Raw genomic sequence first — 26,116 nt, 5'->3', positions numbered from 1 at the left:
CAGCAGAGCTGCTCGCACATGGCATGACACATAACGACATTTATTTTATGGCCACTTCAATCTTACCATTTTCATTAGAGGAACATAAAAAAGTGCATCAGGTGTGTCACATTCAAGGGAGGCATTTTGAAAAGCATGCCCAAAGTACTTCAAATAGACTCCAGAAAGGGGGCTAGAAAGGTCCTTGGAAGGCCATGGGGCATTTCTCTGCCTCACAAGGGGAAGGCTTTGCTGCAAGCAGGATGAACACCTTGTACAGCAAGAGGATCTATGCCAAATCTGGGGCCTGGAGGGCTTCAGAGACTGATCTCATCATCTGCTGTCCTTCCTGCTGCAGTCTTTTCCTCAGCATCAGATGTAAGTCTGTCTTGCCAACCTGGAATTGCTGCTTCTGTCCCCTTCCCAGTTTCCTCCCAGCACTTAACACCTTTTGCATTTTTGTGTTCTGTGGCTCAGTGTCTGTTACCTTAGGTTAAAACAGCATATGGTTCAGCTGTTTTGGGTTGAAATAGCAACGAGGACTGGATTTTAACTTCAGTTAGCTCTGGAATTCAGTCCAAGCTCTCAGACATATTTGTTTTATGAGACAGAGGCTTTTCTTCAGTCTCCTATCCCAATTAAAATCTTAGCTACTTTGTTTTCACTGCCGTTTCAGTATAAAGTAACTAGTCTAATTTTTAAGTTTTGTTTGGTTAGACATAATTCTAAATCCCATCTTCAAAATTACTCAGGGTCATAATGAAATCAGTATTACAGGAATTCACCTTAGGAGTTGTGCAGCCCAAGAAAATAAAGGGGTTTTTTTGCTCCTTGGCACATGAGAGCTACAGTAGGTGATAGGAATATGGCTGTGCATCTCTGGGGCCCAGTTTCTGGAAATCTGCTTTCTTCAGCAGTGATATCTCAGTGATTACTATATACTTGGTTAGTTTTAAAAGTTCAGGTGTGTTGTAGCTATTCCTGAACATCACATTTAGTGTCTGAATTTCCCCAGGATTTCTGTTGCTGTGAAATTTCATTTCACCCCCTCTCATGCTAGCTAAACTTGAGTCCATCTGTTGCTTTTAGATTGTAGATCTTGACCGAGGGCTAGTGTTAAATGCTGAAGGAAAATATCTCCAAGATTCCCAAGGCAACCCTCTCCGAGTGAAATTAGGAGGGGATGGACGTACAGTTGTTGGTAAGTTACAACTTCCTTCTTACAGAAGACGCTCTACAGTTTTTGTACACATAGTACAAGTCTTTGAGCTGTTGAATGCTTCAGGCATCCCCAGGTCCCATGCAAGCCATTTGGAGTGGCTTGTACCTCAAGTCTCCACCAGACAGTCAGCACATTGCAGGACCTGGGGAGGCTTTGAGACATCCTGTGGGAGTCCTGAGTATGAGGCAGCAAGAGTCACTCAAGTCCATCTCACTTGTATCAGCATTAGAAAGGACTGCAGAACTGAGCCAGAATAAGGATTGATGATTAGAATAAAGACTGATGATTGTTTATATCTTTATATACACAGAAATAATTACTCCCCATTGCTAGCACTGTACCAGCCATGTGTGTGTGTTTATTTCATTTTTCCTTCTAAAACCAACCACAAATAGTAAGAAACCCTGTGTGTGTTCTCTGATGACACTGCTGTTTGCATGTCAGTCCATCTGTACAGATCTCTCAAATACAAATTCAGTGCCTCTTGTTAAACTGGCTACCATGAATATTTACAGTATCCAGAATTTGGCACACAAAACTTTATCTGCAGTGACAGCATCTTGCCAGCTCATCGCAGTTTTTCCTTGCACATGTTTGACATTAAGGAGCAGAATATGGATTCATCATGCATTTCATCAACAGTTATGAGAGTGACTTAGATGAAATGCAGTCATTGTCTGCACATTGTGATTCTGAAGTGAAACCTCCCTGGAGTGTTTATCAAACAACTGAAAAATGTGAACACCACTGTGGTTTATCTGAGGTTCTTCTGAACCATTTTCCAGCTTCCTTAGCCACGGCTCTTTCCTAAGTAACGCCCTCTGTCTTCTGTCAGTTTAGTTACAGGAGGCTGTATTCACACTGTCAAGACTTTTGTGGCATCTACTGTGATAAAAAACACAGTAATGCTTAATGCTATAAGCCTGAAGTGGATTAATGGTGAGATTTTTTGGTTTTGTTCTTCTCTCCTAGATGAAAAGGGTGCTCCAGTGGTGAGTCCTGATGGATTACCTTTGTTTGGACATAGCAGATTTAGTAAACCTGTAGCGAGTGCACAAGATAAACCCATAATAAGCCTTGGAGGAAAGCCTCTGATTGGTCTCGAAATGATTAAGAAAACAACCACTCCCTCAACTACTACTACAACAGTACCTACAACAACAACCACAACAACTACCACAACCACTACAACAACTGTTGCTACAACCACCACCACTCCTGAGCCAACCACCACTGACCCACCCACCGAGAAACCCACACCAACCTGTCCTCCAGGCACCTATGGAGAGTATGATGATGAAGGCAACTTGCTCCTGGGGTTTGATGGCCTGCCAGAGTGCAATGCAGAAGGTAATTCCCTTTTGTGCTGTTTGAATTTCCATGGCTGTGCTATTTGTACGGCACAGTTACATGGATGTAGAATGGCAACGAATCCGCCTTGAAGATTTTGGTCCCTTTGATAAGGTAGGAGCTGAGATTAGAGCATATGAAGAAGAGTTTGGGTGTTAAATGGTTTTTCATTGGAAAATGCCAACTTTCATCATAGCTGAAGTTTTTTGTGGAATTGTGTTGTTTTCAGCAAATTTCTTCCCTTGTGTTGGACCCACTTTTACCACATGTGTTCACTCACAGGGGCACAAGTTTAGGCAGTAGCTTTGTGGTCAAAGCACTTAGATAAAAGGTTTTCTCATTCAGTTTCAGGTCAGGGAAGGACGTGGGGGAACTATACATTTTGTCTATTTTGTGTTCATTTATCACAATGAATGCTGAAAAGTGTCTCTTTTGAGCCATGGTGGCAACAGCATTTGCAAAGTGATATTCTTGTTCTCTTGCCAGCCCTTGGAGATAGATTGTCTAGCAGGAATGCAGCACAGCACAGATGAAGCTGGTGACAGGCAACCTTGGTTCTGCACAGATAAGGCAGAAAGTTGTACACTGATATCTTTATTATCTGAAAATACAAACCAGTGTCAGTGCATGTCATTTTTCCTTGATGCAGTTACACAAGCTTAGGTTTTGGTGCCAAACTGAAATCCAAAGTAAACATGTATATATGCACTAGAATCTTTGGGTGTTGAGCCTGTTCCCTATCATGTTTTGTGCTTTCAGCACCTGGATGTTGCACTGTTAGTGAGTTAGCTGCTTATTTTGCCAAACCAGATCAGGGAGCCCCATGGTAGCCCTTATTCTTCCCATCTGTAATCCTCAACCCAGTGTGCTAATGGGCAATAGCAGGACAGCCATAACTTTACCAGCATGTTGGCAGTCAGACATCTGACAACTGCAGCGGTCTGTTTTAATGGGTAATGAAACCCTCTCACCTTTCTCCCATACACCTGTATCTCTTAAGTCAAAGTAGATTTACAAGCAGGTCACATAACCATGGCCTAGGAAGCTGAGCTATCACTTTGAAAAGGGCAGTAATCTGGGGGGGGTATGGCTTCAGCAGCTCACAGTGAATCTAAGGATGGCATCTTGGGAGAAGATCTCAGAAGCAGAAAACAAAAATTCCTTTCCCAGCTGTCCTAGGTAACTAATGAGTCAGAATGTCAGTTCCTTCTGCAGGTGGAATTACAATGAGTTATAGTGTTAGTATTTATTAACAATTAGCCATGTTTGACAGTGTGCATTTATAGAAGTGTGCTTGCAGATGTGTATATGCACAGATGCGTACACACACAAATATATATATATATATAAAAATTACTTCCTCATTAAATATTTCTGTGAAGATTTTTGCTTTTCCCTATGGGAAGTTCATCGTTCTTAATTGTACTTACAAAAGTGTTACAAATATTGTTATATTTGGTCACTCTCATACTTTCAAAGTTGCCTAAAGGAAACCGTGATTTTTGGTAGTTAGAATCCCTCCCACACCCCCCAGCTCCTTTTCTTACCTTAAATGTTGATTATGTCCTGTAATGTTTCCTCTTTTTTGGCCTGTGCTGTTTGGTACCTGGAGGATGTCATCTGAGAATACACATTGTAAGAACAGTAGAAGTTCATTAAGTATGTCTGGGGTTAAACTGAAAGTAGGCTCCAGAAGCTGAGCAACAAAATAGTTTGTGGTGTTACATGTAGCAGAGTTCTAGGCTGGGGAATTTTCATGTGATTTTCTGAACATTTAAAAAATTCTGCATGCGTTTTTTTTGCCTTCTACCAGATGGGCTTGCTGAATCCTTGAACTTCACAGAGGCACGAATCAAAACTAAGTTTTTATTCAGGCTGTGTGTTCAATGAGAATGGCCTTTAAGTAACTCATAAACTGCCTGGCATTTTGACAGTATGTCTGCAAATGCCTCACAGTGGAAGAGTGAAAGGACAAGATGGTACTGAATTTCTGCTTCTTAGCTGGTATATAGCTTGAGCAATATTAGTCCCTACCTGGAAATTTTAAAAGCTTCTCTGAAGAGTCTTTTTTTTTTTAGTTTTTTTTAAATCCTAGAAACCTGCCTCAGGATTAGATAAACACAGCAAAACAGCCTGCCTGTTCCACAAAGGAACTTGCTATAAAAGAAAAGAACTTTGTGGTATTTGTTTAATGATGGTTGTTATTGTTTAACAAGTGAAGTGTATATTTCAAGAGGGTAAACAACTACTACTTGAATTATCTAAACAATTAATGCAGTTTTCACTTGACCGTTTCCAAATCATATTGAAATATATTTTTATCTTGTCTTTCCCTTTAATCTGAGTCTAGAAAACACTCCTCATTATTTAGTGAAATACTTTTTCTGCCAAAGCTTGATATTTGTTGCTTAGTGCTTTACTCACAAACAGACAGGGCTGCAAGTGCCAAAACCCACCGCCAAATATTCTACTTAAACTTTGGCAAATTCTTTTATCTCTGGCAGGATTTCTTCTCAACCCAGCAGAATTTATTGTCAGCTTTTCACTAGATTCAGCAGTCTTTAACTTTCAAGGAGGAGTTTGGCCACACAAGGATGATTTGTCAGTGAAATTGACTAAACTTTATTCATACCTCACAAAGAAAAGAACAGGTGGAGACTTAATCACGTGTTGCATGTGATAAAATCAAGTGATGGATTTTGTAAGACAAGTAAGACAACAAGACTGTCTTTACAGATGCCAAAAGTCAGCAGCAAGTGGTCATAGGAAGACTTGGCCTTATTTGTTACAGACAGGGTTTACTCAAGAGCTTCAGCGAAGGGTGATGGAGCAAGAAGAACTGCAGCTGGAGTATGTGCAGAAAATATTAAAATGAGAGGTCTGTGGGGAAGTACCCCTATCATCACCATGAAATAGCTAATGCTAAACAAGCACAGACACTGAAATTGAGTACAAAAATAGAAAATTAAATTTGGCTTTCCTGGATTGTAGGTAGGCCAAAGACTTAATAGCTAATAAACATGGATGAGTTGAAATCTGCCCATGAAAGATTTCAAATTTCTGCATATCTGATCCTCTTGTTTACTTGGATTTAGGTGGTCAAAGGTAAATGCATGCATTATAGATGTTGGTTGATGCTGGACAGTTGTGGGTAGATCTGCAAAATTCAGCAAAGAACCTACTTTGTGACTGACTACTCTCAGAGAAATCAAGTGACTTCCAAGGGGATCATCTCCTGAAGAGTGGCTGTAGAAGTCTATCATGAGGAAGTCTCAGATTCTAATATGTGGAAGTCCAACAAGAAAAAACCCATTTCCTGTGTTTTAAAGTTTATTTTGTTATTAAAATCACACAGTGTATTTAAAAGAAAATTATTTTAGGAGGAAAAAAGTAGTCATACTGTAATTGTTGGTTCTAAAAAGAATCAGCAAAATGAAAATATATCAGATTATATTTGTGAACTAATTAACATTGGAAGTTGAAATTTTGCACTGTTTGCAGTACTGGTTTAGTAAAAATAACACAATTGCTTCTCTATTGAGTGTTACCAGAACATTACCAGTGTATGTGAAGTGTCCTGAGATCAAAGCTGTCTTTCTCTTGTCTTTGTTCACACGCTGGCCACTCCCCAGCCCCAGCATTTCACTGGAGACTTCTGATGGTACCTGCAGCGGGTCACAGCATAGTGCTTTTGCTTTGTTTGCATGGCTTTTTATGACTGTTCTGAGCTTTGTGTAATCTTTGGCTTCCCTGAATAACATGTGGAGAAATGCTTTCCTCAGAGTGTGGAGGAAAGCCTTCAGGATTCAACAGATGGTTGATGGTTGATGTATCTGGTGCTGGATTAATGTCCTGTGGAGATACTGAGATAATATAAAGGAATAGTCATCTGGGAAGTCTGTTGGTGCATTTGTATTGGGTTTTGGGGTGGATCAAGAGAATGTTTTTGATGTGCACCTCATAATATCTGTCCTTGCTATGCTTTCATTTGCATCCTGGAGCAATCTCGCTCTGATTTCCTGAACTGAATTCATGTTGGATGAAACTAAAGCAGAACCAGTGCTTCAGGATTACACCTATGTGGCCAAATATGTAACTGGCAGCCATTCCATAGGATCAGAGTAGAGCAAATGCAGAGTAAAACTCCAGAAAATCCAGCACTAATTACTTCATTCTACAAATCCATTCCTTTTGGGCTGCATTACTTGCAAGACCATTGACATGAGGGTCTATAAATGTCATGGCTGTGTGGGCTGTTTGTTTTTATACCTCCACAAAAATATTTGGGTAGAAATATTTAATTGCTTGGTTGGTATTTTTGGCATATAATATTTTCACGTTTGCTGCTTCTGAGACTATAAAATATTGTCAAATCCAGATGTGAGCACTATGCAGTTGCTGGCAGCCTACCTTTGCTTCAGAGCAGCTGAGGCCTGGGGCAGAGCTTCTGGACTCTTTATTTTGTGTAGCAGCCCTGAACCCATTTTCCCCCAGCAAAGCTCCTGACTACTGCACTTAGCTTCTCATCTGTTATTCAAAATATGCAGAGTGGACTGTCACTGTGTTATTTGGAAACTAGGCAGTTAGCTTATTTCTTTACAATTCAACTGGCTAAATATTTTTATTTTAAACTTTACTCCAGAATTATTTTATTGAATTCTTATGGCATTTTTTTCTTTCTCCTTCAATAGATACATTCTCAGGACTGGATGCAGATGTGACAGCAACTCCAGAGGCATATGTGATATATGATGATGGTACTGTTTAACTGTAGAAGTCTATTGCAAGTGTCATGTTGCTTTTTTCTCTGTCTTCTTTCTTTGGAACTAGGTTCAAGGAGGCAGATTGGTAGATAGGAGCTTAAGTGAGTGGTGGTGAGCTGGAAAACAGTTCTGCATCTCATGTGAAGAGAAAGGGTGCAAATCCACCTGTTTCTGGACATAGACGTCCCTTTCTATCAGTCCTGCAATCTAACAGGAGCCTATTGAGGAAAAAATTACTTTTCAGAGCTGTGTCATATAGACACTGCATCACTTCTGGATTCGCTCTCTCTGGTACAACTTCTAACTCCAGTCCAGTCTAAGTCAATTACCTTCTCTAAAATACAAAATCCAAATAACATTTGAGCCCTGGAAGCTTGAAATACCTTAGTGAGTTGTTTTTTTTTAATGGGTAGCCTGTATTTAGACAATTAAGTGTGCTCATACTGAATGAGATCACCTACATATAAAATAACTAATCAGCTCAATTCATGTGGAATTTAAATCAAAGAAGTTTAAAATCAGATGAAAGAAAAAGAGGGAAATATTTTTTCAGAGTTATATTCATGCCATCTTGATATTATAATCAAGGATATACAAAACTTAGCTGAAGAGGAAGCATCAAGTCACAGCATTTAATTGTAAGTTTGCATAGGGAATGCAAATTCTCAATTATTGGAACAGCATTCATTTTCTGCCATCAGTGACATCTGATGTTCAATCCCTTTTAATCCTCAAATTTGTGCTCCTACCCCCGCATATGAAAGTGGGTAAGTACAGACCTCAGTTAAACAAAAAGCTTTTTAGTAGAATTTATGGCTCTAGAACAATGAAAGTTTTTTTATTTGTGGTTGTAGTGCTGGGATCTTAAGTCTAACCAACAACAGGAAAACATTTAAAAAGAGAGTGCAGCAGCTGAGTGGAAGATAACATAGACATTTGTACTTTTAATTCTGACCACTTCATACTGAGACTGACATTTAGAATGTGGGGAGGAGGGGATGAACTAGAAACTGCACAAGATACATATCCCATGTTCCCTATATCTCCATGGATGCAGAATATCCTCAGTGCACAGGTATTTTTCCAGGCCTCCCTTTAGGTACAGGTCACCTGCAGAAAACAGATGCTTTAGCAGTTTAAGCACAAAACAATCAAAGACATTGAGCTGAGTTCCCCAGCCTGCGTGAGGTCATGGCAGGGATGCCAAATGCTAGTTTCCCTTCATTTTGTCTGCCAATCAGGTAGCACACTAGCTTTTCACAGAGCACTGAATTTAATAGGACTGAACATCATGAGAGTCATGTAGGGAAATTTGCCTTCCTTCGTGGCCCTGGAGGGACCACAAAGGGCAAGTACTGGACTCCACGTCTCCAGTCGCAGGAGGGTTTGAGAGTGGTATGAACCACCTCTGGGGCTTTAGAATTGCAACACAGTTTTCTTAAAAACCCATTTTTTTCCTCTCCCTTATCTCCTTCCTTTGGCATCTGAGGGCTTTGGCCAGGGATTCAATTACAGTGCCATTGTCTCTTGGGGGTTGTGAGAGGAGGTGGCAGATGCACATTCAGGATATTGCTGTACAAATACATTTGTTAATTGTCATCCTGTTTAATCGTGTGACTGAGGTCTAAATCAGCAATCACATGAGTGTTCTGAGGCGAAGACTTTGTGCTCACTGTCCATCAGTTTGGTAGAAACCATTGCAAGGCTGAGGTGTGACCAGCCTCGACATAGAGGCCTATAAAGAGTGTGCAGCAGCCAGGGCAGGGTGTGTGGCACTCCTTTGGGATTGCAACAGAAATGTTTCCCTTCTCAGTTCAGCCAAAATTAGATAAGCATGCTAACATTTTCATCTTATGTTTCCTCTGAAGACTATGAGTTTTTTGAGAGCACTTCGCCACCAACCACCACCACCACTGTCATCACCACCACTGCTTCTACGACGACAGAATTGGAGGTTGTCTATCCAGAGACCAGTGTTGTTGGCACTGGCCCTGTGTCAGAGTATGATATTGCTGGGAAGAAACGCTTCACTGGTAAGGATGTCCTTTGGTTTATGTAGCTTACTACTTGTGCTGCAAAGAGTTCTTATTCCAGCAAGGCCAGCCCTTAAGCTGAGACCATTGCACAAACACATCCAGTAGACTTGTGTGTGGTTCTTCTAAGGATTGCCACCTTGGGAAGCCGAACAGCAGTACTTTTTTCCTTGCTTTGATGCTTGTGTGTCTGTGTGGGGGCCCACAGTTATTTCATTGGACCAGTACAAACCTCTTTCATTGTGAGTGCTCTGCTCTGTGTTCTGCATTGTATTTGGTCTAGTTGAAGTTAGTAAGAGAGCAAGAGTGTCTACACCAGTGCTTGGTACAGCTTGACTGCATCTAACTTCACACCAGTAGTTCCAGCAGTGCAAGTTTCCATGTAGGTGTGAGTCTTCCTCTGGGGGACCTGATTCTTTTACACTGATCTATCCAACCCACATGATTTCATCCACCTTGCACAAGCATGTGTGTCAAAAGCATGCTTCAAAGTCAAGGAATGAATTGTATTTTGGATATGAACTTTCCAAAAAGTAAATCCAGTAGAGATAAATATGATTTTGCTATTTGAATGTTTTCTCAGTAGAAGGAATTTGATGAAGGAGCCCCCATTACATGAGCCATGTCTCCTGTGTACACAAGCCATTCAAGTGTGTAGGTTGGTGTTGCAGCACTGACTTCAGAGCTGCTCTGCTTCTTTGACAGAGAAGCAGCTGGGGCCCAGAACAGAGGGATTTGGAGATTGTAGGGCACTGCATTCCAGCTTCCACCCCAGGCTGGTGACACCCCCTGAAGCCCTTTACATATTTCTGGCACCTGAACTGAGATCAGGTCAGCTGCTGACTCACCTAGCATTTCAGAAAAGAGTTCAGGGGATGCAGAATCATCTTTGACATGTCTTGGCTTCCCTTCCAATATCCACAAGCTTCATGTGGCTTAGAGTGGAACTCTGCTGCTGGAGTAAAAGATTTGTTTTTATATATGCCAAAACTTTTTCCAGTGCATCTTGAGTTTCTCTGTCCAAACAATTTCATGATGTTTCTATTCAGCTCTCTCACTGACAGTGCTTCTTGATTCATTTAGCTGGAGAGGCTAAAATTAACTTCATTGCGAGATCTGGAAAAAATTCCTTTAGGGCATGAAATCCAATAAGATAAACCAAGAAACGTTGGTTTATGAACATTTCAAGGCACTAGGGAAATAATATTACCATTTCAATGAATTGTATTATTGCAACTGAATAAACATTTCCAAAGCAAGTTTTATAGTCGTTACTTTGAATGTTACGGTGACTTTTAAGGCAATAAAAAGATGGTTTAATCTTTTTCTGAACTGAAGTGCAATTCCAGGAAGTATAAAGCTTTTAAAAATAGAAGTTACCGGTTGGTAGCACATGCCTGGAAGGCAGGGACTCCTGACTCCTGGTCCCTTAGTACCCAGGGGACCACAACAATCCCTTTAAACTGGTTGGACTTCACCTTGGAATTACTCTTTACGTTTCTTTTGTTGTTTTGCTCCGGCTTCAGGATATTTGTGTAAGAATCAACTACTTAGACCTGTAAAGTCTTAGATGATTGAAGGCCCTGGCAGGGATGTGTTCCCATGTGTGGAAAGGCAGAATTTGGGTAACATTTTCATCACACCGTCCAGAGCAGCTGGAGGTAGCGTGCGGAGAGTGCTGCAGTCAGGCTGCTCTCTTCTGCCTCTTCTAGCAAAGACAGTCCTTCGTCTTTGCATAATTTGGTGCAGTTGTGAGTGTGGAGTAAACCTGAATGTTGGCATCCCATTCCTGCTGCTCATCAATCAAGTTGGCTGTGAGTCATGCTTTGTTGACAGCAGTTTCTGGGCTGGAAGGTGAGGAATTTTAAAATGCACCACAAAACTTGACTCTCTTTAGGAAATTGCCAGCCTGTGTGCTACTCTGGCATGCCTCAAACTGCTAACTAAGTGCCACCCTTCCCTGTCTTTTCTAGCTCCTTATGTGACCTATCTCAATAAGGATCCAGCAGCCCCCTGCTCCTTGACAGAGGCCCTGGAGCATTTCCAAGTGGAGAGCCTTGATGAAATCATCCCTAATGACTTCAGAGAGAAAGATCAGCATCCCCTGAAAGCCCCTCACAACATCACGGTCGTGGCAGTTGAGGGGTGTCACTCCTTTGTCATTGTGGACTGGGCCAAACCTGCTCAAGGAGACATGGTAACAGGTACTCTCTTGAGGGTTTCTCTCCTGATGGGAGAGTGGAGAAGGGGAAGGTTTTCTTAAATGACCATTTTACTTTAAACTGAGCTGATGGCTCATGAAGTTCTCACTCCTCTGCAGTTTTCTGAGGGAGGTGAGTTACTTTCTGAGGAATGAGAAAGGTCCATCAGTCATCCCTCAGTGCCAGAGTGAGTGAGCAGCCCATGTTGGTCCAGATCTTGAGATTTTGGCACTGATTTTGTGACAGTGGTTCTGAAGGCATCACATCCTGCCTGTGTGGTAGCTGTAATAGTACTTTGCTTGACTGAGCACTTCTGCCCCCAGGTAGTGCCCTCAGCTTCACTGCAGCCACCTCCAGGGCCTGCTTTGGAACATCTTTCACACTTGGCTGCAGTCTGTTACAAGCAGACGTGACTGCATGGCTGGACCTGGTCTGGGTCCTGCCTGGCTGTGGGTGTGGCTACAGGAGTGGACTGCCTGTGGAGGGGCTTCTGGCTTGGTGGTCTTCTAGTCTGCTTTTGTTTTCTTTTTTTGTAGGAAAATAATGTAAATTCTCACAGTCAGTTATCTTGGAATCTGGGGCCAAGGCAATGCTTAGCTTGTTTTACTGAAATTTTGATCAAATAACAGTCTGACAAGCAAGGTTCTGAGAATTTTGTATAATTTTAATTTTTTTTCCCAAAAAAACTCTGATATTTCTGACTGTATTAGTGTCTGCAAAATCATTGTGTCACTTAAAACAGTGAATGGGTTGCCTCTGTCATCTTTTTGCCTTCATTGTGTTTTAAATCAGAATTCACAACTGGATGCCATCCTCTGATGTAATGCTCCATCATTATTAGCTAATGATAGGAAATTGTTATAGGCTGGGATTTTCCAGGAGGGTTAGGCATGGAATCACTTTAATATTTCAAAGATGTTTCCACTCCTTTTAATCCATAAAATTTACTGTGACACCTAGGGATATAATTTATTTAAAATATAATTAGAATCCTCCCAACTGTTTGTCTTTCCTGTTTACAGGCTATCTGGTTTACAGTGCATCCTATGATGACTTTTTAAAGAATAAGTGGTCAACCAGGACTGCAGGGTCTACTCACTTGCCAATTGAGAACCTGAAGCCCAACACACGGTAAGGATTTGATCCACTCCTTTTCAGCTCTGTTAAGGAAGTAAAACAAATTTTGAGAATTGTCAGTTGTTTTTCTTGGTCTTAGTATAAATGCTTACATCTGATTTAAATTTTACTCATTCTGTTGGACAGCAAACTGTTCTACAAACTGCACAACAACATGATATCTTTACCAAATTAACCCTGGAGCCAGTGGCAGTGTGTACATGGTATATATGTTTGTATGTATAAGAACACATATCAGTAACAAAGAAAATCTTGTTTTAAAATGCATTTTCTAGTCTTTTGCATAACTGAATCAAATGTTAGGGGGGAGAATATACTAAAATATGCTAAAATATACCCGTGATTTGACTTGATGTGATGTGGGTCATTCCAACATACGTGTGGCCAAGATTTGGTGCCTGAGGGCTGCTGTGGAAATGCTGCCCACTAGTCTGTTTTCTCTTTCTGTTCACATATGTAGTGCTGGAAGAGAAGGCTTGGTGGTATAAAGTGAGGCTGTGGCAATTGCTCAGAAGTCAGTTTGGCAGGAGCTTTAGGTCTTTATCTTGCAAAAAATCTGACTGAAATGGCAGAACGAGAATGCATGCTTCACATGATACTGGAATAATTTGTGGCGACTGGGGGGAAAGTAAGCAGCTACAGAGGGACTGCATTAAAATTACTCCGTCTGATAAGTCGGATTTACTCTAAGCAGATGCTATTGGCTGCTGGGTGTCCCATGAGGGGTTATAGGTGGTGCAATCTTGCAGCATGGGCAGTGTATGAGAAACAGGTTGGCATCTTGGCTGAAGTCAGCACCAGAGAAGATTTCAAGCTCTCCTGGAAAACATCTGCCTGGTGTTTAGGTTTTACAAACAAAACGGAAATCTATGTTTAATCCGTGTCATAAGTTTTCTTCTGAGGCCTGGTCTGACCTCCATTTGAGAAGTGGAAGTTTTTCCATTAGTGAAACTCTGATCAGATTCAGTGGGCACAGGAGCTGCTTCCTTGTGCCACGTGATTGTAAACACTAAACTACTTTAAACCATATTAAATCTTTAAACCAGTAGTTTTGACAAGGTCCCTTCCCTAACCTTAATTCCCAGCTGTCACAGAAGATGATGCAAAGGGCTGAACAGCATCTGCTCAACCACTACATCCAGTCTTCTGCACTCAGAAACATTATAATCCTTGCCATAAATATTTCAGTCCCCTTCCTAGGTATGGTTAGGCTTTTTCCTGCCTTTTCTAGGAAATCTGTCTCAGTGCCTGATGGGAGTAACTAGATAGTCTCATGATTTAAAACACTGTCCTTCACAATCATATCTCCAGGTCTCCTGAAATCTTTCTCTCTGTCCACTTGGGTTTTGTTCCATCTGGGGATATTTTGATCCCACAGTGCCTGCTACCAATTCCAGTGTTGTACAGGGTATTTCATAGGAGGTTCTCAAACATTTACTCAGGACTTAAAATTGCAAACAGAGCCTGGATCTTCTGTTTCAGGGAGCCAGATGCACCAAAAATTTGTTTCCTTTCTACATCTCCATTAAAACAAAGCCACGGTCTGTCCAACAAGCAGCATCAACCACAGCTGGCTTCTGTGTGCCACGAGGGCCACACAAAAGAGCTAAAATGTCCATGAAACCGTTGTCCTGTGCAAGTGGTAGACCTGTGTGGCACATACCTACCTCACGCCAGCTCCGTAGGAAGGTCCTCTTCAAGCTTGGCTCCAATGTCTTATTATAAAATTTGTTGTAAATATTGAACAGGGATGTAGTGCTGGGCCGTTTTAGATGGAGGAAGACACTTTGCATTAACCTGTGAACCTGCAAGCACTGATTTACACATTTTTCATATGGAGGGATGGTGTAGTTGTAGGAGGAGGATTTTAGCCCTTGCCATGGAGGTGCATCCTGCCATCTCAGCCTGCCACCAGACGGAGTGCAGGGCTGAGGATCCATGCAGGCATGCCTTTGGAAATTCTGGAAAAAGGAATTTGCATCTAACTAATTTTTTTTTAAAAGTTGCTTCCCTAATTATTACGCTGAGTGATTATCTCACTTTGCGCTGTGAGTGCCAGCTATTTAATTCCAACAGAAGGGAGACACCTTGAATTAAAACAAAGAACAATTTTGCTCCTAATGACAGGCATGTTGAATGATTAGTCATGTAGCCTTAATGAAAAAATGTATTATATATTCAGTGCTCTGTTACAGTTCACTAGAATTGGTATATAAAATCTCGAAGGAAGTTTATTCTTAGGAGGAAAAGCCTTTTTGTTGTCTGTATTGAAAATGAACAACAAATGATACTGCATCTGTTGTGATTCTTCTGTGCCTAATGGTAAAAATTCATATGGTTCTGCCTAAGCAAAGTGTAAATCAAATGTACATATTACAAATTTCGTTCATGTATTTATGTGATGAAAACCAGTTGAGTTATACTGATTTGAGATTTCCTGGCAAATTCATCAGCTGAAGGATTCTGAGTAATGAAAATGTCAGATTCCTGGATCTAGAATGGCTTTGGCAATTTCTTTTTTTATTTGTCATGTCTGAGAAAGAAGTATATCCTGACTACATTATTTTATTGACATTCTTAATACAGTAGTCATAGCATTGTCTATGTTTAAATCACAGGTCAGCAAGTCATGAGATCTGGCTCTCTTTCTGGTACAATGAGAGGCTTCTTGTGTATATAAAGGCTTAGGAATCAATTTTCCAATTTAGCAAAGAAAAATGTACTCATGACTTCATCACTGGTTTGTTTTTTTAGACAGGCAGGCAACATGAACCATCATATGTCCTAGATGGGCTTCTACGTATGTAACAGGACAGCTGAATGCTCAGTTGTCCTGATTGCATAGGTAATCAGTTCCTGCATTATGCATTGGATACAAAACTGCATGTTTTTCCCCACTTAACTAGCTGCACAAGATTCTTGGGCTGTTCTCTCTGCTGTTTTGAGGGGGGTCATCTTGCTCATATGTCTGATGGGAATGCTTTGAGGCTACCATGAATACATGTGTATTGAAAGGGTTACTCAGTGCCACTGTGTTGAAAGGTGGTATCTGATTATACTTCTTCGGAGGCAGTGGGAAGTCAGGTATCCACACTTTCCACTGTGCTTTGAAGCATTATGAAAAAGGTGTGGGCTGGAAAACATTTTTCTCCTGCTCTTCTGAAGTGGTTACAGCAAACACTGAGCTGAGTCAGTTAAGCTTGGTGCTGTGTTGCAGCTCTTTTGGTAACCAGAGTGAGGAATTGCTGCCTTGTGTCCCATCCCTATGGACAGGCTCGTGCTGCTCGCCCCGTCTTGATCCAGATGACAAAAGTGCTAGTGAGGGAGGTGTGGATGGATGCAGGTGCCCCATCACAGCATTGGCCAGAAGTGGAAGAGCACATGGGAGGCTTTTTGCCTTCCCTCTCCACTTTCCCCAGACATGCTAAACACTCTTATAGAAAAAATCCAGGTCAATAGTTAAAAACAGGCAAATTTTTCTGCCAACAAAAGGATTACTCTGGACATGAGCAAAAAGCACAGTCTTGCTAAATTCTGCCATTTAGTGTGTTTTCTTTCTGCCACAGCGTATGTGTCTTTTAAAACAAGCTGTGAGTTGTTCATGAGCATCATATACTCCTTAATTAAAGGCAGAACTAGCTGCAGAAAGCAGGAGTGAAGTAGGTTTCTGGTGTCAGCTGCAGGACACAGCAGGGACAGGGGACATGCCCCTTGTGCAGACATGGGAACATGTCCCACAGAGGGTCTGACCATGCATGTGCTCCACGTCTGACACACCTACAAGGTAAATCTGTTGCCATGGATGAAGTCCAGACTATTTCAATTCTGGTAGCTTGCACATTGAGTTCACCTAGACAACCTATCTGTAATTTTTAAGGAGTAAACAAGATGCCCTGGCCCATACCCTGGAGATAACCACCTTGCTTCTTGGCAAAACCCAGTGTTCATGTGACTACCACCCTTTGGGCAAAGAAGAATACTATTTGCACATCTTTCCAGCCTTTTCATAAAGATCAGTTTGATTTTAAGGCAAAGCAGTTCACCTTAATTGACAAAAGATACTCCTTTTAATGAAAGAAAAAAAAAAATCACCTTTGCCAAAGGGCTGGGTCAACCATGTCCCCTGTGGTTTATTCTTGTCAGTATTTTCATATGTGCTTAGCTATGCTTAGGGTAGAGAGGCCTTCCATGCCCTGCTATGTGGTTAAGTCTGAGAGGAACAGATACAGCTGACGGTACAGGAAAGTGCACATGGTAAATATTGAGTGGCAGACTAAAAACAGCGAAGTTCTTGCAACAGGCTTCTGTTGAATTTCCCTGCTGCCTGGTAAAGCATGAGCATCAAGTCTCAGCCCAGCATGGCCCATGCAAATGAAGCAGCACTGGCAGGCTTTTGTGCAGGATGGGGAGAGCTTCACCAGGAAGAGCAGCCTGATGTTTTTGATGGGGCAGACTCCCTTTCATCAGCTGTGATACATCAGGCCTGCCATTCAGGTGGGGCACTGTCATGTGAGGTAATCCAGTGCTTGGTAGCAACCATCCATGCAAGTAGTCGCTTGCCATGTTATGTGCGTAGAGTTTTGGAGATGTCTGCTTTTGGATGAGAGGCTAAACCAAGATCCACATGCTATGTGGATATTACAGAGGTACAGTAATTTTTAATTTTTTGATTAATTTCTTTACAAGAATGAAGTTGAGCAAGCAGGCAAGAAAGGAAAACCTAAACTAGGGAATTTTAAAAATTCTGTGCTGGAAATTTTTAAGTAATCTTTCGTTCTAGTTGGTTTCTGTTGGGCTGCTATAAATTTAAAAGGAAAAGAAGAAAACATTAATCCGGGGAAAATTGTCAGGGTAGGCATCAGCTAAAAACCACTGTATTTGGAAATGAACTAAAAATGTACTTAAATGTGTTCTTCTCTAAGGGTAAGGATAAGTTTGCTTCTGTTGAGCAAAGAATGGAGTTCTAGGGGTGAGTCATGTGCTTTGAGTTAAGCATGTGATTTAAATACTTTGGGGAAATCAATAAGACATCATGTGATGCTTTCTTCTATTACTCAAGTATTGTGATCTTAATGCTGCTGGAGTTTTTACAGAAAGGTTAAAAGCTTAGCTTCTAATCTCATATAAATCTGATCCAATTTCAGTTTGCAGTTTACACCACTGCTTTCCTAGGAGTTAATCAGGTTTAAAACTGTTCCTGAGATCTAAATTCGATTTCCTTGCAACTTTTTCTTTTAGTCTTTTGCTATTAGTTGTTTCGTAGAGAATGGATGTCGTTGTATGTGGTTTTTGGAAGGGGGATGATACATAAATAAGTGTTCCAAAAATATGCATGGGAGCAATTGCAAAAAGGAGATGTTTGTCTGTAACAGCCAGCTCATACTCTGGCTCAGTATCCAACTCCATTTAATGCAAAGGACACTCAGTGGAATTCTGCTTTGATTCTTACCCTGCTTTAGCATTATTTATAATTTAGCCATTGCACTGGAACCTGTTTTAATATTATTTCCCTTCTCTTCTTGTTTCAGGTATTATTTTAAAGTCCAAGCAAAGAATCCCTTTGGTTATGGACCTGTTAGCTCTTCCGTCTCATTTATCACAGAATCTGGTATGGTTTGCTTTTTATTTTCATCTCAAAACTCATAATAACAGATGTGGCAGGGCAAAGACTGAAACCAGCATGCCAATAACAGTGATTATTCTGGACTTGCTGCTTTCAGATTATGGGTACTTTTACTTTAATTATTTGTTTTCAGTTAAGATAGGAAAATAATAAGCATTCCTAATGCCACTATGAAAATGTAAGTAATGTTAAAGTCAGTTCCGGGGGAACAGGAAGTTGAATTTCAAATACAAAGGACTACTAATGTTCAACAATACAGAAGCAATGGGAAGGTTAAATGTCTTCGATAGATTGACCAAAAATTTAGTAAATTAGTTTCCTAATTGTGAACAGCTAAACAGTTGGAAGCAGTTGTCTCTGGAAGAAATACAGAAAGCAATAGTTCCATCAGACAGGCACAAAGTTCTCTGTTCTTTTTTTTTTTGACAAGGCATGCTGCTCTTTCACAAGGCTGAAAGTACAATCAAGAGCAACACCCCCTTCTAAAAATAGTAGGTTAAATGAGCTATTTTTCTCCTGTTTCTTCTACTTCCATCAAGCCAGAGGCCACCGACTCCACTGAATAATAAAGGACAAATTTTTCAGTCTTTACTTGAGTGAAAGGTCTTGTTGTTTCTTGCAAATTTTGCCCTTTTAATGACATGGGGTTTTCGCAGTGTCTGCCTTTGCTCATTTGCCTTCACTCTGTAGTGCTCACTTCAGAAGCTCCACTAAGAACTGTGGAAGTAAATCATCACAGAAGGGAGGCAAAAATGCAAGTTAAGTCAGTGGTCCTGGATAATGTATTCAGATTTTCCTTAAATGAATAAGAGGCTCAAGTATTAATTCAGGCATAATATTTGACATTGCCCAGGTGGCCAAGAAGGCCGATGGCATCCTGGTCTGTATCAGCAATAGTGTGGCCAGCAGGACCAGGGCAGTGATTGTGTCCCTGTACTCGGCACTCCTGAGGTCGCACCTCACGTCCTGTGTTCAGTTTTGGGCCCCTCACTACAAGGGAGACTTTGAGGTGCTGGAACATTTCTAGAGAAGGGCTGTCAAGCTTTGGAACAGGCTGCCCAGGGAAGTGGTGGAGTCTCCATCCCTGGAGGTATTTAAAAGACATGTAGATGTGGCACTGAGGCACATGATTTAGTGGAGGACTTGGCAGTGCTGGGTTGACAGTGGACTCAGTGATCTTAAAGACCTTTTTCCAACCTAAACAATTACATGATTCTGTGCTGTATCTTGCAGATTGTTTTCCTGCTGCCAGTATATGGGCCTGAATGCCTAGTTTTCCCATCTAAAATCAGCTTCTTTGTGAGCTTTATTTAACATGCTATATACACCAAATTTAAAGTTTTGTTTGCAGCACTGATCTTTTAAGCCACTTAAAAGTGGCTTTGCAGCTGGCACAAGTACAAAAACAGGTTGCTAAATGCAAGGCCCAGTGGTATAATTACAGTGATGGAATAGATCATAAGAGAAAGAAATTGCTAATTCAGAGTACTCTTCTAATGCAAGTGTAAGGTTTGAGCTGATGGGAATATTCAATAAAGAATGCCATCATAGGATGAAGCACCTTATTGAAAATGTTCAATCAGTGACTGTATGTTTTATGTTATAAAACAAGGTTTGGAACAAAATACTAAATTTTCTATTTGTTTTTTTCTTCTAGACAATCCTCTCCTCATTGTCAGGCCACCTGGTACGTCTTTCTCTGTTGTTTCATTCATGAAGTGCATAAAGCCTGTGCAAAACACTTAGAATACAGGAATGAGAAACATTTTTAAACATGCAGTTTTAGGTACAGTTTTAAACAGGAACAGGTAGTAATTCATGGGACTAATTCACAAAACATTTTTTGTCTTAAGACCCCTTATTCTGTTTCCTGGAAAGAAACCTTGTAAAGATATGTTCCAATAAGCACTTGATTTTGGCCCATCTTTTTCCCTGGTACAACAGCTTTAATTGCTTGGTAATAAGCAGTAAACTATGTTACTTCTGTATCTGTGTCTTTCAGTTGCCTTAGCATAGCTTGAATGGCACGATCAGGTTTCTCTCTCTCTCCCTAGTTCTGGTGCTTATCTGTAAAAATCATCATGCCCTTATAAATGCTTAAAAAGTCAAGAATATATTACTGACCTGAATGACATGCCACAAAGCTGTTTAGCTTGCTTTGTATTTCCAAATTTGCAATAAGCTAGTTCAGCCCCTAATCAGAAAATCTGATTTCCTGGTGCTGGGACTAACCTTGCTGACATGAACACTGGTAGGGTAACCCCAGGCAGGACATGCTCTCAGAAGAGATGCAGGAAAAAAGACCTCATGGTTATTACGCTCTGTCAGCTTTCCTAAGGAGTTAAAATGGTTGGTTCTGGATTTTTTGCTACACTGTTCATGAAAACAGTGTCCAGTATAGCCTTTCCTTCTCTGTTTTGTTGTGCTTGCTAGTCTGGTTTCTTTGTGTCCTCTGAAGTCTCTGAGCAGTGATTGCTGGTGGAAGTGTTTGCAGGATTTGGTCCATGTGCCTAATGAGAGGAAGAATGACTAACAGAAAAAACTTTCAATCTCATTTGTAAACCACCTGGAAATAGCAGAGTAAAAACAGGGCTTTGGGCTGTAGCTAGAGAGAAAAATACCAATTATCACATTGGAAGCTTTTTGTATCATTCTGTATTAATTAACACAACAGCATTTTCAAAATAAATTATAATGTCTTGGCTAGTACAAAGCAAACATTTAGGTAAGCCAGTAGCAATATTTAGTCTTTTGCAATGCAATTAGGCAGTCTTCTCTGCAGCACTGCTCTGAACAGAGTTCCCCAGGAAAGGTTTCACTTGTCTGTTATTGGAAACTCATCTGTTTTGATGTAATCTGGGGAAACAAAACAGAAAAGTACGTTTGTGATACGATCTTTTTAACCAAATAGCAAGAACAGACTTCGCAGGCTGTTGTTCACCATGGAGTTCTTAACGTCTGTTCTTCTGTAAAAGGGTTATGTTTTATACTTAGTCTTAAAATGCAAGTCACTGTCAGACCTAAGATCAAGCTGTGTTAAGAAAAGAAACTGTGTAATACTAGGTAGAGAAGAAGTCTTACTAAAACAATTAAGACTGTACTTAAAGCTGTGGTTCAGTACATGAAATAGTATTTTAATCATTTAAACAGTTATTATTGTCTACTGCCTAAGAGGGATTTAATGAAGTCTCTAAGATTTTTTAAATAGTATTTTTTCTTGAAGTACTATTTCTGAATATAAAAAAGTCATGCATTAATCTGCTGCAGCATGTCTTGTAAAACATACTAGATATTAACTTCTGCAAAGCTTGGACTGAAATGTTAAAGTCTGTCCCTATTGTGGGATTTATTTTTTTCTCCAAGGCGGTGAGCCTATCTGGATCCCTTTCACTTTTAAATATGACCCCACCTACTCAGACTGCACTGGCAAGCAGTACGTGAAACGAACTTGGTACCGCAAGTTTGTAGGAGTGGTTCTTTGCAACTCCCTAAGGTACAAAATTTACCTCAGTGATGACCTGAAAGGTAGGCACCAAGATTAATTTCCTGCTGCATGATTACTTGTCATCTCCTGTTTTCTGGCTTTCTTCATTTCATGCATGGCAGAATTGTGTGACCACTATGTGGGAGTCCTTCTCTCAAGAAGAATTAGCAGTAGCTCTTACACGGGTGCATTGGCTGAGAGATAATGAAGAAAACTTTGCATATTGTTGATCTGGGATTATGGGATTATCTCAGTGTCCTTTCAGGCTATGCTAATAACTATTGTAGTGCCTTGGTATAGTTTCAATAGAGTGTTTGAATGTCTGTTAGAGAAAGAGAGCTCCACAGTTTTTAATTTTCATTTGAGACTGAAGTCAAGCTAACAGCATTGACATATTGAGCATTTTTTACTTTCACATGATATATTTCAACTAATCCAGTTGAAATTCTCTCCACCTGTCACCTGTAGTACACTGCCCATGGACTTGCAAAATGGGGACCACTCCTTACTGAGCTGTAACCCATTTATTTTCCATAATTTCTGCTTCCATACTGTGAAGGTAGCATTCTCCCTCTTTCCAGTCACTGTTTGTTCATTGGTAATACTGTCTGTGTCACTGTAACATTCTTCCCGTTTTCTTCCACAACTGCTTTCCTGGCAGTAAAGAGTATCCCAAACATAAGTATTGCTGAGTTTAGTAATCTGTCTGTATCCCTCTTCAGATACCTTCTACAGCATTGGGGATAGCTGGGGAAGGGGTGAGGACCACTGCCAATTTGTGGATTCACACCTGGATGGAAGAACGGGACCTCAGTCATACATTGAAGCCCTGCCCACCATCCGAGGTACAGCAATGGGGGAGTGGGATGCTGGCCAGGAGCCTGTTATCCCATCTGTGGGATTAAGGGGTAAGGAGCAGAGCACAGAGTGGAGCTCTGTCCACAGCTGCTGGCAGCTCTCCAAGGAGTCCAGCTGATGCAGTAGCTGAGAACATTATGCAAGACCCACAGGATTTGTGGGTGCAGAGAGAGAGAGACAGAGACAGAAAGAAAGGGGCATATCATGCAGATACTATGCAGGAACAAAATGCAAAATCAAGCAAACAAAAAAATGGTATAGGTCTATGAAACCTTTCTCTTATTGATAAGACCTGCCTCATTGAATTGAGGTGCAAAACCTCTTCCATGTGCCTAAAGGAGCCAGCAACATCTTTGCAAATACAGCTTTTGTGAACGATTTCTATTAGTTCATTCAATGCAAAACACAAAGGAATATGTCTAGTGACTTAAGGTAAGTACTTTCATTCTGGCCTGGTAGATACCTCTCTCAGAGGGAAAATTCTTACCTTGAAGGAGTTCTCTGAGCAAATTGCTCACCTCACATAACCAAGAGGGTGACAGCTTGCTTCACAAAATGAAACCAATCATGGAAGTCAGGCAATCTTTTCAGTAAGTCTCTTGGTTTAAATTACTCGGTTAGCTTTAGTGGTTTCAGGTTAAATTATGTGTTGATATTCTTTGCATGGTGGCGTTACCAGGAAGAAACTGAAATAGTGATTGATATTTGTGTATCACTGTGAAGTACTGCACTTCTTAGCTCAGAAGACAGATGATTAATCCAGATGTGTATATACTAGGTCTGGGAGACAGAGATAGAGAGCACACAAAAGTTTTATTATTGGCACAAGCCATGAGTGTTTCAGATGTTCCAATGCACGAGCTATGCGGACAAGAATGCTGCACCTCTTCTAATGCTTTAAGCAGTCACATTCTTTCTGCAGATGAATTAAAAGGGGAAGGGAGGGCTTAGCTCAGTATTTACTGCATGAAATGATACCTTTTTGTTTTGTGAAAAGCTTTTAGTCTATTAAGCCCTGTGAGATAATATGATTTGATGGTATTTTTTGCCCCAGAGTCCTTCATATATTTAAACTGACTTAGAAACTTCATAAACACAGCTGAAATATGCCTACTTTTTTGAGTGAAATGCAGAAGCTCTTTGGCAGACCACAGCATTACACAATAGTTAAAGAGATTTTGAGCAGTAAAACCAATCAAAACTACAAGAAATATGAAGGACCAGAGTTAGATCATTCAAGAAAGATCTCAGCCAAATACCAGGGCAAGCCAATACCCTTTTGATACAGCTCCCTGCCAGACAGTTTATAAATTTTCATTTGTGCTGTGGGATTGATTCTCACTGCATCTGCTACTTTTGTTAAATTGATGTGTCTTTGTTCTGGAATACAAATGGTTGTTTTTCTCCTGACAGGGTATTACCGCCAGTACCGCCAGGAGCCTGTATCATTTGGACGCATTGGATACACAACACCTTACTACTATGTGGGCTGGTATGAGTGTGGTGTGCCCATCCCAGGGAAATGGTAGCAGTCTGCTTTCCTGTCTTAAGTAGACCATGCTTTTCGAATTATTTCTACCAGAGGACTGTGAGCAACTGATTTGGAAAAGGAAAAAAAAAAAAGATAAATGGGGCAAACCAGTGAAGACCAGCTGCTCAAGAAACCCTCGTGAAGACAAACATGGACACCCTTTACCAGCCTAAATCTGTGGTGCTACTTGATTTCTGCTTGGAAGCAGGGATAAGATATAAGTTTGGTGTCCTACCTTCCTCCTCTGTGTCTTTAAGGCACAGAGAGAAGGTTGCAATGTGTGCAACCTGTGAAAATTAGAACTGCATTAGCCATGAAAATTTGGAAGTTTATTATATCTTACAGGAACGACCTAAGCATGCTGTGCTTGCTTAATGGGATGCTAAACTGTCTTTTGCTGCCCGATGGGGCTCCCCTATGCAATCATGCCATGTAACTGGCCACCCACCAAAGGCAGTATATTCTCCTGAAGACTTACCCTGTGAGTTCACCCACTGCTGGACTAATCACCAGGTCACAGTGTAAATTCACTTTGAGATATATCTGTATCTGTATCTATATAAATACAGTACTGTACATCTGCAGAAATACTTCTTAGAGATGCTGAGATCTTGTTCACTAGATAAATATGTTTGGAATTTTTATGTAAAAGGTGCTGTTAATTCTTTGAAATATTGCTATGCACAATATATTAACCAAGGAAAGAGCTGTATTCTTCTTGTGAGTACTGTTGATGTAACATCTGAATTATTGATAAAAGACTTGTGTGCCACTTCCTTGGCAGCCTTTGGACTGGACATTCAGTGGGATTCTCCCCCTCTATCCATGTTAGAGTAGCACTGTATCATCCAGCGAAAACACATACACAGCAGTTCATCAGCATCAATTAAGCTTTCTGTCCTTTACTATTTAAAAGTTTTAATGCAGCTTTCCGTCAATCCATTCTCATCTTATTTTGTATGTTATTTATTCCTTGTCGGTATCTTTCACATTACTGTGCAGAGGCATAGCGTGAGTAATTTGGAAATTAGAAACTGCTTTTAACTTATTTGCTCTCTGAAAAGAAGCCCAAGCCACCAATACAGGAGTCAACTAGCAGGGGCTCATTTGACTATGGGGACAAATTGGGATACACTTCTTTTTAAATACTACCGACATCTCTTCCAAACAGACCAGATAGCAGAAACTGACATGAATGAGAGGTATAATAATGATTTTCAGAAGGCATTTGGAAGCTTGCAATAATGTAGAATTTTTGTAGTCCTTCTGGGCAATGTAGCATTAATGGTTTTATGGTAACATCTCAACAACCTTTGCTCATGTTAGTAAGACTCAGCTGTTCTGGCAGCCTGGGAGAGTAGCAGTAACCTGGGGGACAGATCCAATCTCTGGTCCATCTCTCACTCTTTTTCCAGCTTACATGTAGTGTAGGTCTAACACCTCTTGAGGTGCTTCCTGTAGTTATTTTAAATTGCATGGGGGCAAAAAAGGGAGCTAAAGTGATTAAAAGAGCATTTTCTTTTTCATGGTGATTCGGGTTTTAACATTTTAATTTTTCTTTGACTTCAGTACAGTGCCAAATATATGGTCTTGAAGTATAACTTTTTTCCCTAATAAACCTATGATACATGGTTCCATTTCTATTTCATCCTTTCTGGTCATCTGTGTCAACTAATCTAAGTGACAAATTGTTAGTTTTCAAAAAGTCCTCCTTGAGACAGGAATAAGTGTCAGCTTTTTGTAAGGGACTGGAAGCATGTGAATGTGTTGTTCCCTTTCGAAGATGGTTAGCAGCTAGTGTGGAGTTACCAAGAGCAAATCATGCCTGACCACCCTGATCATGTTCTTTGTTGAAATTACTGCCTCTGTGCACAGGGGAGAAAAGGGAATGTCATTGGCTTCTGTAAAGCATTTGGCATGGTCTCCCAATGTCTG

General features: G+C 40.7%; 1 protein-coding gene across 1 annotated transcript in view; it reads left to right on the top strand.

Moving 5' to 3' along the window:
- Positions 1 to 25,818, top strand: part of FNDC1 (fibronectin type III domain containing 1) — a gene marked incomplete at its 5' end in the record, with an annotated part of 61,370 nt that extends 35,552 nt beyond the window's left edge. The window contains 11 exons of the mRNA XM_042016658.1: positions 1,069 to 1,180; positions 2,174 to 2,551; positions 7,243 to 7,308; positions 9,183 to 9,347; positions 11,321 to 11,551; positions 12,571 to 12,679; positions 18,214 to 18,293; positions 19,966 to 19,995; positions 21,672 to 21,833; positions 22,515 to 22,637; positions 24,064 to 25,818. Of these exons, the coding sequence (XP_041872592.1) occupies positions 1,069 to 1,180; positions 2,174 to 2,551; positions 7,243 to 7,308; positions 9,183 to 9,347; positions 11,321 to 11,551; positions 12,571 to 12,679; positions 18,214 to 18,293; positions 19,966 to 19,995; positions 21,672 to 21,833; positions 22,515 to 22,637; positions 24,064 to 24,179 (1,572 nt within the window). The remainder of the gene's footprint in view (positions 1 to 1,068; positions 1,181 to 2,173; positions 2,552 to 7,242; positions 7,309 to 9,182; positions 9,348 to 11,320; positions 11,552 to 12,570; positions 12,680 to 18,213; positions 18,294 to 19,965; positions 19,996 to 21,671; positions 21,834 to 22,514; positions 22,638 to 24,063) is intronic.
- Positions 25,819 to 26,116: the final 298 nt, after the last annotated feature.

Source organism: Corvus kubaryi, unplaced genomic scaffold, assembly GCF_017639235.1.
Source record: "Corvus kubaryi isolate FWS band 111438036 unplaced genomic scaffold, C.kubaryi_AGA036_p1.0 split3-73, whole genome shotgun sequence".
NCBI lineage: Eukaryota > Metazoa > Chordata > Aves > Passeriformes > Corvidae > Corvus > Corvus kubaryi.
The sequence above is the reverse complement of the archived record's forward strand: the minus strand, read 5'-3'. Positions and strand labels throughout refer to the sequence as shown.